This window comes from Pongo pygmaeus, chromosome 12 (assembly GCF_028885625.2).
Source record: "Pongo pygmaeus isolate AG05252 chromosome 12, NHGRI_mPonPyg2-v2.0_pri, whole genome shotgun sequence".
NCBI lineage: Eukaryota > Metazoa > Chordata > Mammalia > Primates > Hominidae > Pongo > Pongo pygmaeus.
Genome location: NC_072385.2, coordinates 31,325,023 through 31,338,918, shown reverse-complemented (window position 1 = coordinate 31,338,918; position 13,896 = coordinate 31,325,023). Strand labels below are relative to the sequence as shown.

At 47.9% G+C, this 13,896-nt stretch overlaps 1 protein-coding gene and 1 long non-coding RNA gene across 5 annotated transcripts in view; one reads left to right on the top strand and one right to left on the bottom strand.

Moving 5' to 3' along the window:
• NPAS2 (neuronal PAS domain protein 2) overlaps positions 1-13,896 on the bottom strand; it is a 179,246-nt gene that overhangs the window by 21,285 nt on the left and 144,065 nt on the right. For all 4 annotated transcript variants that reach the window (XM_054474289.2, XM_054474286.2, XM_054474287.2 and 1 more), the window contains exons 8-13: positions 11,228-11,346; positions 10,460-10,542; positions 9,636-9,742; positions 6,975-7,122; positions 4,333-4,417; positions 479-620 (exon numbers count right to left, since the gene is read on the bottom strand). In XM_054474289.2, the coding sequence (XP_054330264.1) occupies positions 479-620; positions 4,333-4,417; positions 6,975-7,122; positions 9,636-9,742; positions 10,460-10,542; positions 11,228-11,346 (684 nt within the window). The remainder of the gene's footprint in view (positions 1-478; positions 621-4,332; positions 4,418-6,974; positions 7,123-9,635; positions 9,743-10,459; positions 10,543-11,227; positions 11,347-13,896) is intronic.
• Positions 4-6,650, top strand: LOC129028652 (uncharacterized). Its single transcript, XR_008499419.2, has 3 exons — positions 4-132; positions 2,567-3,697; positions 4,426-6,650. It is a non-coding gene; the product is annotated as an uncharacterized LOC129028652 (long non-coding RNA).

The window sequence follows — 13,896 nt, the reverse complement described above, 5'->3', positions numbered from 1 at the left end:
TAGCACGTACTCATCCAAAGAGGGGACCCATGACCATGGTGTGCACAGCACAAGAGCTCAGTTGGGATCTCTGACAAAGGAAGTCCACCATGCAGGGTTGAGCTGAACCACAGAAGCCCAGCCTGGGAGCAGGTAGGAGACACCACAAACACTCCTTAAACTTCATTTCGGCTGCTTGGTCCAATGAGCTGCCTGATCAGACGCCTAACCAGAATTACTAAAAGCAGTCAAGGGATCACATCTGTGTGCAACCCACTCAATGTCTTTGCTTGGCAATGAATGGATACCAGAGTGTGGAGAGGTGATCAGGAGGCGAGAAGTCTGGGAAAGGAAAGGAAAGGAGTATAAACTGCACGGCAACCTCCGTCGGAGGCACAGACTGCCCTGATTCCACTTGGGCCCGGGACCCTCTGTGGGGCTGTCCTTCTGGTCTGATAGGGTCCCCCATCCCACTCCCCATCCATGGACTCGCACTCACAGGTGGGTTCTGACATGGCTGTGTGCGAGGATTTGTGGGAACTTCTTGAGGACGCCGATGGCGAATGACTGGTATTAAGGCCCGAGGCACCCACGTCGAGTGCATTAAAGTGCTGCCGAGGTTCCAGGCTTGAGCCCTTGTCCTGAAACACACACATCAAACAGTCCTCATGTCCGCATCAAGAGGAAAGAATCAGTGGGCGTGACTTTAGTTCTAAATATGTCGACAACCTCAGAAGCTGCTGAGACAAATACCATAGTTGTTTGGGGACGATTCCAAAGACACTTGGGTAGAGTATATACATATACGTAACCTAAAGCCTCAGAGAGGCTTGCAGCCAAAAAGCAGTGTTTATTACCCTTTCTCGCCTTTTGTTTTTATTGTTTACATTTTTGTAACTGACTTTGCATTTTATTTTTTCCTCAACATTATCACCTCACCACCCAGCATCCTGACTTTCCAAGAAGAGGGAAAGAGGTTCTAGAAATAAGGTTGCTGCTGGCAGTGGACTGTAAACTCATCCACTGGGACAGGTGCCTTTGGACCTTCCTGGGTCCTTCCCGCGCTTTCTCCTGTTACTCATTCTCTGCAGCCTCAATGTCCCCTGGAGTGGAGAACCGGGAAGGGCAAGAGGTCTCCTGTCTTTCGACTCTCGCTCCTGACTGACCCTGGCTCCCAAGATGTCTCTGCTTCAAATACAGTGTGACGGGAAAGCAGCTGTGACAGTCTGACTCCGAGGGATCGTTTTTCCATCCTCTGTGGCTTAGCTGTTATAAGCACATGAAAACGGGTTGGGTTGGGGCTGGGTGCAGTGGCTCACGCCTGTAATCCCAGCTCTTTGGGAGGCTGAGGCAGGCAGATCATTTAAGGTCAGGAGTTCAAGACCAGCCTGGCCAACATGGTGAAACACCGTCTTTACTAAAAATACAAAAATTAGCTGGACGTGGTGGCAGGCGCCTGTAATCCCAGCTACTTGGGAGGCTGAGGCAGGAGAATGGTTTGAACTTCAGAGGCACAGGTTGCAGTGAGCTGAGATCATGCCACTGGGCAACATAGTGAGACTCCGTCTAAAAAAATAATAATAAACCAAACAAAGGTTGGGATAATTTTTAAGCTAAAGAAGAAAACAAAACAGTGATGACCCTCCTGAGCCACATTCCTACCTAGTGTTAGAAGAATGGAAACTGCCAGCATCTCTGGGCTACGTCAATGGGCTGGTCTGTGTCCCATGGCCTTGGGTATGAAATCCCATGCGTGCGCCTGCGTGGCTGTTTTGTCTTTTGTGTCACGGCTGCAGTGGGGGTGGATATTGTACGCGTACAGTAGGAATGACGTGACTGACATGTGACCTACGGGCCTTTGTGCAAAACAGAAATACCAGATGTGGCTGGATGTGCTGAGGTAAATGGCAATTTGGGGACCTTGCTGCTTGGTTACAGTTTCCCTTTGACCAGGCTCCTTAGAGCGGGGTCCCTGGACTAGGGCTGTTTGTGAATTATGTGTTCCTAGTCAGCAGAGAAGTCGGTCCAGGAAGTGAGAATAAGCACGGAGGAACCTTGATGCCCATTTGACATCTCTGCACGTCACATCCACACATGGGAATCTGCATTTTACAAATGCACTGCACAGTGACAGACAGCGAAGCTATAAAAACCAAACTGGTTCAACACCACGGATAGTTTGGGAGCTTTTACTTTAAAGGGATTTCTTAACCCAGTGCCCAAGATTGTGTTTGTATTTTTTAATTTTTTTTGAGATGGAGTCTCGCTCTGTTGCCCAGGCTGGAATGCAGTGGTGCAATCTCGGCTCACTGCAACCTCTGCCTCCTGGGTTCAAGTGATTCTCCTGCCTCAGCCTCCTAAGTAGCTGGGATTACAAATGTGCGCCACCATGCCCGGCTAATTTTTGTATTTTTAGTGGAGACGGGGTTTCTCCATGTTGGTCAGGCTGGGCTCGAACTCCTGACCTTGTGATCTGCCCGCCTCAGCCTCCCAAAGTGCTGGTATTACAGGCGTGAGCCACTGCGCCCGGCGATTGTGTTTGTATTTATACATATATGCATTTTGATGAGAAGACGTTCTTTTGCAGGGCTCCAGGACTCCCCAAGGATCAGAAACCTCAATGATAAATTTCCGACTGGATGATATACACTACACCTGTTCTTCAGTGATGATGTATGGTATGTCTAACATCTGCCTATTAGCAGCTGAATTCCCTTCTATGACGTGATACATAATGTATGGTATGACAGAGCTGGGTAATAAACAATGTCAGCTGCGTCCTATCAGCACGCTGGTGATGAATTGCCATGGAACACACCACCACACGGCACAGCAGCCGGGGAGGCTCTGCCAAGGCACCCACTGCTCTCTGATCTTGAAAGGTGATTTCTCCTTCCTCCCAACTTGGCCCTTCAGGGGTGAGAGATGCTTCTGTTGGACCACAGACAGCCTGAAAGGCTGGACCGTTGCTGTGGCACCAGCCTCTGGCCCAAGGCTCTGGATTTGCAGTCACTGGGCACCCTGGAAGTTGAGCTTCACCAATTCTAAGAGGTACTCCCCTCTCCGGCACTCACATTTGAACACTTCTGAAATTAAGACGTGTCCTTCCGTTGATGAAAAGAAACTCTTGTTTCAGAGACTGGTTGGCAGCAATTTTTCTCTTAGCGGGAGAAAAAATCATGTGGAGGCCAGGCATGGTGGCTCACGCCTGTAATCCCAGCACTTTGAGAAGCTGAGGTGGGAGGATCACTTGAGGTCAGGAGTTCGAGACCAGCCTGGCCAACATGGTGAAACCCTGTCTCTGTGAAAGACACAAAAATTAGCCAGGCGTGGTGGCGGGCACCTGTAATCCCAGCTACTTGGGAGACTAAGGCAGGAAAATCGCTTGATCCTGGGAGGTGGAGTTTGCAGTGAGTCGAGATCGAGATTGAACCACTGCACTCCAGCTGGGGCAACAAGGCGAGACTTTGTCTCAAAAAAAAAAAAAAAAAGAGAAAAATTCATATGGATCTTCCAGTTGACAGCTTCCTTAACTTTGATGAAATACAACACTCCCTCCCTTTCTTGCTTTTTTTCTTTTTCTCCCAACATTTGTGTCTGCTTTAAGAATGGACTCTGAGGAACAGGGCTCTGGTCTACTTGCAGATGGCCCCCAAGGTTCCCTGGAGCTGTGTGATGGACCAGGACCAGGGACAAAGAGACGTCTGGCTAGGCAGAGGTGAGCAGAGGGCTCAGTGTGTGGAAGGGACTCTGTGGAGGGAAGGCCTTTCTATAGCAGGGCTCCCTGACCCAGAGCTGGCTCCAGCATGAGGTTCACTAACACCCCTGGACACAGAAATAGAAAGCACAGGTGACAGGGAGGGTGGTGTGCGAGGGCAGTCTCCCCACAGGGTGCCTGGGTCCTGGAGGCAGTGTCACAGCCCTCAAGCAAAGGAAGACCAAGGACTCTGGAATTCCTCTACAACCCAGTGGGGGAGGGAGGAACTCCCCCCCGTGTCTTATCTGTGGAGGAAATGCTGAGTGGACTCACTGGAGTCATGCTTGTAAGGCTGGAAAGTCGCCGAGCTGTGCTTTGAGTCCAGGAGCTGTGTCTAGCCCAGCTCTGCAGGCTCTTTTTTTTTTTTTTTTTTTGAGATAGAGTCTTACTCTGTCATCCGGGCTGGAGTATGGTGGCACAATCATAGCTCACCACAGCCTCAATGTGATGGCCTCAAGGGATCCTCTCACCTCAGCCTCCTGAATAGCTTGGATGTATCCTTCCATTGATGAAAAGAAACCCTTGTTTCAGACTGGTTGGCTGCATTTTCTTCCTAGCCAACCTTTGCCATATCCAACTGGCGGGGATGGGCATACCTTTAGTGCTGAGGAGTGGAGGGCCTCGGATGGTGGGTCTTCCAGAGCCAGCTCCTGCCTCCTTTCCACCCGGACATCTGCGTAACTGCACAGGAAATTAAGAGACCACAGTGGAGATGGGGCATTTCAGGAAGGGATGACACCACCTGAACAGACAGCAACGTACATCGAGGTTCTCTACGTAACCCCTGCCCCCTACGACAGTCAACACAGAGGAACCTAGCCTGTGGCTTGTTGGAAGGAATGAGCGTCGTTCTCTGCCTTAAATTCCACCTGAGTGACTTACAATATTACATTCAAAATCTTTTTATTTCCAGGATGTCTTTATTCCCCTCTCATTTACTATTCTTTTTACTTCCCTGAAATCTCCAATTGTAGTTGTCTTTAAAAAACACATTTTTGTCCATGGGATAAGCTTCTGCCTTTAAATAATTAGAAGCCTTTCTTAAAACCTGCTCAGTCTGGACCGTGCATATGGAAGAGTGACACAAAACTTTTTTAGTAGTTACATTTCTCAGAAAGTTCCCTCTCAAACAAACCCAGACTAGCCAAATCCAGACCGTAGATGAGCCCACAGGCCCACTTTTCAGTAGTGTGGGTAAATCAACTCAACACAGGGACGCCCAACTGACCCCGCAGTGCCTCTGCCCTGGGTGTGGAGACCCTAGGGCAAGAGGCCTTGGAAAGCAACGTGGCTCCTAGGCCTCCGAAACGCCTGCTACGTGATTCATTTGCTTTGTTCTCTTCCTCCTTTCTCTGAGAGTTTCTTCCAAGGATTTGAGAGGTGGAGGATGGAGAAGAAGAGATGGTAGAGGGCACAGCCGGAAGAGCGAGGGGTCAGTGCTGCCCAGCCTTCCCTGGGGGTAGGGGGCCCTCGGGCAGAGGACCAGGCTGGGTGGCAATAGGCGGCTGCCATGGAGTCAGAGACCACTGCTGCTGCACGCCCAGTGGCGGGCTGGGAATCCAAGATCAAGTCCCTGAGTGAGGGCATGAGGTGTGGTCAAGTAGGATCAGGGTCACTGGCTGCTGAAAACTAGCGTTTCTCCCCTCTTCTGCATGTTAAGGAAGAATGGCTGATTTGGTGACCTGATACATGTATGGTGTGTGTGTGTGTAGTGTCTGTCTGTCCACATCTGTCTGTTACATATATATAGTCATGTGCTTATGGGACATATTGGTGGTTCCCTAAGATTGGAACGCTGTATTTTTACCGTACCTTTTCTGTGTTCAGATACGTTTAGGTGCACACTTACACCTGTGTTGTGACTACCTGTAGCGTTCAGTGCAATAGCATGCTGTACAGGTGTGTAGCCTAGGAACAATACACTATACGGTGTAGCCAAGGTGTATGGTAGCCCACACCATCTGGGTGTGTCCAGTACACTCTATGATGTTTGCATGATGACAACATCACCTAATGACACATTTCTTGAAACATATCCATTATCAAGCAGCAAGTGGCTGTATATAAGAAATGCATATGAAATTTAAAGTAGGTTTTTCTAATTTTATGGAATACTATGCAGCCATAAAAAAGAATAAGTTCATGTCCTTTGCAGGAACATAGATGAAGCTGGAAGCCATCATCCTCAGCAAACTAACACAGGAACAGAAAACCACACACTGCATGTTCTCACTCATAAATGGGAGCTGAACAATGAGAACACATGGACACAGGGAGGGGAACATCACACACCAGGGCCTGTCAGGGGTGGCGGTAGGGGACAAGTGGAGGGAGAGCATTAGGACAAATACCTAATGCATGTGGGGCTTAAAACCTAAATGATGGGTTGATAGGTGCATGGCACCATGTACCATGGCACATGTATACCTATGTAACAAACCTGCACATTCTGTACACGAATCCCAGAACTTAAAGTTTAAAAGAAAAAAAAAAAAAGAAAGGCATGCTGTCCTTCCAACTTTTGTTTCTTTGCCCTTCTCCAAGGCTCTTCTGTAGGCCAGCTTAAAACTAATTTACGTTCTTAAAATTTCTGTAGTTGGGGAGAAGACCATTTTCCCCTTCATCCTTGGGAGCAGTGACCCCACAAAGGTGGCGTCTATGAAACCCTGGGCATGCCGCATCTCTTTAAAGTCCTGCTCACCCGCCCTGGGTGGAGGGCTCCCTGAGGCCAGCGGGGACCTCCCGGGAACCCGCGCCCACTGGCAGCCAGGTTGTTTTCCCAACACTGCCTCAGTTGCCAGCAGGGGTTTTTAAAGCATTAAAAATAAAGGGGAATATGTGTTTGAGTTATTTAGAGGTAAAATTTAAATTTTCTACTCAAAGCAGGAACAAGAGAAGGCTGTGGGTTGGATAGAGATGGGAAAATATGTAAGTAGGTCAGTGAAGCAGTCACTTACTAAGTAATATCCTGGCAGCCTGTGAGAGTCCATGAGGCGTTCAAAGGGGCCTGACTGAGAGCTTGAAAGGAGTCTCAGCCCTGGGAGGGCAGAGCCAGTGGTGCCTGGAAGCGAGCTAAGCTCTGGGAATTGTGCTGTTAACGGCAGGGGATGGCCTGGGCTTGATCTTTGAAATGGGGAACACCTGAGTGACTGCTGATCTGACTTGGCCATCAGGGGTCACCCTGTACCCCTCCCAGGTGTGACAAGGATGCAGCCGCACTCCTGCCCATGCACGGTACCTGACCACCGAGTGTGTGCACACGATGAACTCTGGCTTGGAGTTCCACTGATGGTAGGTGATGTAGTAGTGAGTCTGCAGCCAAATCCACTGCTGACCTTTGGTCAGAAACCGGTAGCAACACGACTTCCCTTTGCCAAACTGCATCACTGTGAGTAGAAAATGGATTCTGCATATAACAAATGTTAATATGAAAATGATCTTTTCCCCAAGAGTTATTGTAAAGATAAGCTTTCAAAAAAAAGACAATACCAAACATGGCTTGTTTCCCCGGTTGCCCTGTATTTTAAGTGACTGTCAGGATCACGGTACACTGTCATGAATTCTTAAACAGTGGAAGAGTGATCCATATACCTTTCCAAATGCTCAGAAGTTTAAAGAGATCCTCAGATAAGGGCAGATGCAGACGGATTTTCAAACTGCAGGTTTAATGAAACAGAGGCCCTGGTTTGCCTGGTGCTCATCTTCCTGCTGCAGGCAGAGCTGTCTTTGGAGCTGCAGGAGCCCAGGAGCGAGCATCCAGAATTGGCCCAAAAACAGACCTGCCAGCCAGCAACCTCTGGACGGATTCTGCGGCTGTCAGTCAGCAGTTCATGCTCAGTCAACACAGTTCTCAAATAAAGAGTCGGAGACAGATGCCTCCACCCCAGGCTTCCCCCTTCCCCAGAGCCGCTTGGAGCCCCCTTATAGTAATGTCTGCTGGTGGCTTCTCTAGGGGTGTCCAGAGCAGAATGGATGCTGATGGTGTATCAAGCCTGGGCAGGGCAGAAAGATGGACTACGGATCCAAGGAAGAAGAACAATTTGGGTTTTATTGCCACAGTGCCTGGAATTTAGCACCTCTTTAGGTAAACGGTTAAGAGAAATCTCAACTAGGAAACTAACGCTACAAAAGGACACTGACAGCCGGGCACAGGGGCTCACGCCTGTAATCCCAGCACTTTGGGAGGCCGAGGCAGGCGGATCATGAGGTCAGGAGATAGAGACCATCCTGGCGAATACGGTGAAACCCCATCTCTACTAAAAATACAAAAAATTAGCCGGGCGTGGTGGCGGGCATCTGTTGTCCCAGCTACTCACGAGGCTGAGGCAGGAGAATGGCGTGAACCCGGGAGGCAGAGCTTGCAGTGAGCTGAGACTGGGCGACAGAGTGAGACTCTGTCTCAAAAAAAAAAAAAAAAAAAAAAAAAAAAGGACACTGACTTGGAGAATGTGATTATCTGAAGAGGAGAAAAGCCCAGCAGATTGAGGGTGTGGGCTACACAGGGCAAGGACATCTTGCCTGAGCCATGGAGAAGCCTTTCAAATGCTGAATATAATTCTTCACTTGGGGATCTTGTTAAAATAGACACCCTGATTGAGTAGGCCTGATTCTACAAGTGTAGCAAACTTCCCGTGATGCCTATGCAGCGTGGTCCTAGACCATGCTTTGAGGAGCAATGAGTTAGTTTTAATGATTAGCTTTAAATTCTAACAGCCGATCCAGATGGAACTCAAGCCTATTCTTCCTTCCCTCTCCACAGAAGAGAAAGCTCTAGCCAGGCACAGTGGCTCACGCCTGTAATCCAAGCATTTTGGGAGGCCGAGGTGAGCAGATCACTTGAAGTCAGGAGTTTGAGACCATCCTGGCCAACATGGTGAAACCCTGTCTCTACTAAAAATACAAAAAATTAGTTGGGTGTGGTGGCACATGCCTGTGATCCCAACTACTCTAGAGGCTGAGGTGGGAGAATTGCTTGAACCCAGAAGGCGAAGCTTGCAGTGAGCCAAGATTGCGCCACTGCACTCCAGCCTGGGTGACAGAGCGAGAATCTGTCTCAAAAAAAAAAAAAAAAAGTTCTAATGGGTACTACAGGTGAGGCATCTTTTAAAGCACAATGTCAGTGGTCAATTCATGCATCAGGATCAATAGGTCAGTGTTCCTGTTTAAAGTTAAGAGTCGGCACTGAAAATATAGCTGTAAGTGGTTAATTCTTGAAGCCACTTGCTAAGTGAGAACTTGGAGAAGCTTGTAATTCTCACTCCCCCACATCATAAGTCCCATCCCCCATACATTTGCTAATGTGTTCCCCTTGTCTGTGGCAAACAGCCTTCCCTGAACCCCAGCTGTGAGGGTCCTCTTGAGTCCCCCAGTATGCTGTGTACATCCCCTTCAATGCACCGACCACATCCCACAAAGTCACCCATTTCTGGCTTTCCTAGAAGACCTGCCCTGCGGGACAGCAAGTAGGTACTGATCATCCCCATATGCTGGCCTACTCAGTATCCGGCCTATGGTTAGTGACCAATACATATCTGCTGATGAAAGAACAGTTATGAGAATTCGGTATTTTATCTCTGAAATGTGTTGCATAACTTAAAAAAAAATCCCTGCATCACCTTAGTTTCTTAATTAGGTTTAAACAGGGTGCCTATCTGGATGACAGTGGGAAGGTGCTAGGGTTTGGGGCCAAGTGAATTCCGGTGAATTCCGGTGACATGGGGGTAGATGCAGATAAGGGGCCTCCACCATGCCCCCAGATCATCTCAGAGAAAACCAAATTCCTCACCTTAAAAAGAAACCAGGTAACGAGCAGAGGCTTCTGGAGTCCCAGAGCCCTGCTGCTGGGCCCCAGTGGAGTGAACGCAAGGCCCCCATGCCTGGGCTGGGCAGTGGTACTCACGGTGCTGGTGGCACCTGGCCAGGAGCTCCAGGTCATCAATATGGTAGTAGTCATAGCCCGAGGTTCCCAGCACTTCAAAAGGCAGGTATCCTATGATTGGAGGGGCTCTGCACAAGGACAAGGAGGACTTGTCATCAGGCAGGAGACACACTACAGGGCTCACCCCGGTGGCCATGCGTTTCCATAAACATCAACATGGAGGCCTCATTTCTCAAGAACAAGGGGAGAAAAATAACTTTGCAATGGTCAAAACCAGAGAGGCTGTGTTTTCCAAAGGGCTCAACTTTTTTTTTTGGCATATAGATACCCCTTTCCCTTGGCATAACTTGGTCCAAATAACAATAAGCTTTATCACTACTGGGTAATTAAAAACAGCTACAGATTGGATCAGCCCAACACCAAAGTGTAATATAAAATTAAAGGGTGGGGAGGGGAGATTTGGAGTTCTTCAACTGCAAATAATGTTACAAAAGAAAAAGTAAAGACTGGGCTAAACGATCAAAGGATGTTGAAAAAAATGAGATGAGAGATTTCTCTCACACTTGCTGCTGCCTTACTGGGAGCCGGGAAGGGCCCCAAGTGAGGATCATCCCAAAGATGGACTGGGGCTGAGCCATCAGACCCAAACACAGAACATATTCACGATGGGGCAGATGAAGTTGGAGGGAAACCACCCACCCTTGGCAGGGATGACTTTTCCTAGCGCCAGAGAGTCCTTCTCCTTCAATGGACCAGGGCCGACTCTTCTCTCCCAAGGAGAGCCTGGCTCACGCAAACAAGACTTGAGAAGGGCCCAACCCAAATATGTTTTTCTTTTCTCAAACCTGTGATCCAGAAATAAAAATTTCCATTCCAAGCTATGCCTTGAAGTGAATTCCTCTAAAGGTTCGTCAACTATGCACATTTCCTGTATTGGAAGCAGAAAAAAAAAAAAAAAAGTTGCTTGCGTGCCAGATGCTCACCCTAGGTTTGTTCAAGAGGAACGCATGGTGGGTAACAGAAGTTAAAATCATTTCGAGCAAGTCTCCAAGTCGTGTTGGACTAAAACTCATCATCTGTAGCTAATTTCGGTATTAGATGATACTAAATTTATTTCACAAGCTGGGGAAAAATACCTAGGAGCCAGAATGTCACACCATCCCTTCCCATTATCGAGAAGTGGCAAACATGTGGAAAATGGCTTTTCATCGGAATCTGAATTACTCATTTAACTCAACATTCATGCCATCGATGTTGAAGCAATCACAGATGAGAGAAGGCAGACAAACCCCCAGCGCTCCGACACTCGGTTCTCACCCAGGCGTGCCCTGCATGGTATTAACGCCGGTGTGAAAGGTGGGAAGATTTACAGTTATCAAACAGCACTTCTGCAGGCTGAACAGCAAGTGATGCTGCCTTCAAACAGAACCACTTGCAGGAAACGGGGCAGGGGAAAGGGCGTGTGCAGGCACAGAAGCCAGACACTTCGATTTTCAAAGCCAGTGACAACTTCACTGCAATTTCTTCCCTCCCGAAAAACCATTAATTACATATAACAAAATGTGAGTCAATCATAACAGCTCCGCACAATGAACTGCCTCTCAGGTACTTGCCTTTAAGAATTGTGGTGTTGCCAGACGAACGGTGGCAATGAAGCAAACCTCCTTTCCTAGTGGCACCCGGCAAGGTCTTGAAAGGGTGTTGTCAAAACCGTTACAGGAGGGGCTAGGCACTGGGGGGTTGGGAAGAAGAGGACACATAGGTTAGCCCTGTCTGGTGACAGCAGCCAATCCCTAGCTGGCACTTAACTGTAAGCCAAGCGCTGCCCCCAGGGTTTATGTAGAGTATATTAACTCATTTCATTCTTACAACAACTGGATAAGGTAGGTCATACTATTATTCCCATTGCAAAATGAGGAAACCGAGGCACAGAGGGAAGTAACTTGTGCAAGACCAAAAAGCTTGCTAGAGCTGGGATTTGAGCCCATGCTGGTCACCAGCATTCAGCACTGCCTCTCACTTCCATTAGCCCTATGGCTTAATAATGCTGGGAAAAATAGTCTACAAAATGAGAAGACAGGCCAGGCACAGTGGCTCACACCTGTAATCCCAGCACTTTGGGAGGCTGAAGCGGGAAGATCACTTGAGGCCAGAAGTTCAAGACCACCATGGCCAACACCGTGAAACCCCATCTCTACTAAAAAACAGACAGACAAAAAAAAATTAGCTGGGCATGGTGGTGTGTGCCTGTAATCTCAACTGCTTGGGAGGCTGAGAATCACTTGAACCTGGGAGGCGGAGGTTGCAGTGAGCCAAGATCACATCACTGCACTCCAGCCTGGGTGACAGAGTAAGACTCTGTCTCTAAACAAGACAAAACAAACCAAACAAAAAAACAAAATGAGAAGACAGCCTCATTCTGCAGTAACGGTTTGAATACTCCAGCCAGTGTTTTAAGGTGAATTCTATAATCAGTGTTCCTGATACTGACGGTCCCAGGGAAAGTAGGGGTGTTCTGGCATCATTGACACCTCCTTCCCTGCCCCTGTCTTGGCTGCCATACCTGGGGTTCAAGGGCCTCTGTCCTGAAACTCCCCCTTGGGAGCCCAGGCTGATACAGGGGTTGGGTCTGGGCCACTGAGGAGAGAGGGCCCAGGATTTAGGGTCATCCCCAGAGGAACACAATGCCTACAACAAAACTTGCTAGTTCCCTAGCATGGCCCAGGTGACAAAATCCACTCTCACACATCTTCTTATGTCTTCTCACACATCTAGGAGGGCATTACTGTCCTAGGCCCGGAATGGTTCTATAATTAACCACGGTCACTCAGAAATAACAGCAGGGATGCCATCAAATTTTTGGGCTCTAGGCCCAGGGTTCTAACAGGGCAGAGGGGGGACTGTCCTAGGCCCACAGCCATGGGCCCACATCATGACGCCATCTCACACCTCCAGTAGCCTCGGCAGAGTCTTCTCTGTGTGACTCGGTCCCTGCCTCCAGGGCAACTGTGGAGAATGGACTGACCTTCTGGGCCAGAGAAAAAGTTAGCTACTTTTAGATGGAGTTTTCTAGGTGGGATAAAGAACCCTGTTAAATAGGAGAAAAGCCAATTTACTACGTACGTGGAATTCTCACAGTCAACCACGTGTGGGGTTCCCTTGGGACCCTGGGCACCGCTGCCTGGGCCCTAAACAGATCAGCTAATTCACAAACTCTGGGGTGAAGCCCAGGTACTGGCCTTCTCAAAGGCTATGCAGGTTCACCAGTGTGCAGCCAGGCTGAGGATCCCAGGGCTGATAATCTGTGCTGTGTTTTTCACAAGTATATCCTGCACATTCTGAACTGAAATATCATGATGTTCTCCAAGTTAATGAGGAACATATCGAGCATCAGAAAGCTAAATCATTATAAAATGAAATCTGCAAGATTTTCTTTGGATTTTAGCTTTCCAATCATTTTTTAAAATATATATATATTTATAGGTTTCTAAAAGATTCTATAATGTGGTCTTCTCTCCACTAACATGAATAAATTCATTTTAGCAAACATATTCTCTGAATTCATTCACATAAATACTAATGTTTCTAAACATGAATATAAAGTGGGCAAAATAAAAAACAGTGGTCTCTGGAGAGCTTACATCTGTCACAAGTTGGCTTAGGCTATTGCGAATGAATTTGTAAGATGAGCCAAGAAACTTATCAAAGGGAAGGAAAACAATTCCACATAAGGGACGGGTCTACAGATGTGAACATCTGCATAATTAAAAAAAAAAGGGACATTTAAAAACTTCCCAGATGTGAAATACTCTCTCTGCTAAAATCTAAGAGATGTTACCCAGCCAGATAATGACTAATAAAATTCTGACTCTTTCAGAATACCAAGACCTTCCAAACAAACTTCTGAGGGCCTCCCAGGAATTTAAGAGAAGGCCTCCCCCTTAATCTATCTCTAAACGATGCAACTTCTTTGAACGATCCTTTCAGCTGTTACATTCCTGTGCTCTGTCAGAAATGACTTCCCCTGATTCACTGTGAGGAGGAGAAGGGGACAGAAAAAGATTGTGAAGTGGGAGGCCCTGGTTGCTTCTTCGAGGGCAGCAGCGACCTGGACCATGGACATTAGGTGGATGTTTTAATGTCCACCATGGACATTAGGTGGATGTTTTGCACAGCTTACTGTTGGCCTGGCTGCCCCCCAGTGCAGTTTTATCTGCTCTTTTATAGCATCTAAGTCTTTAAAGATAAAAATGCACCCCCCAAAAAGGAAGCTTCATTATTG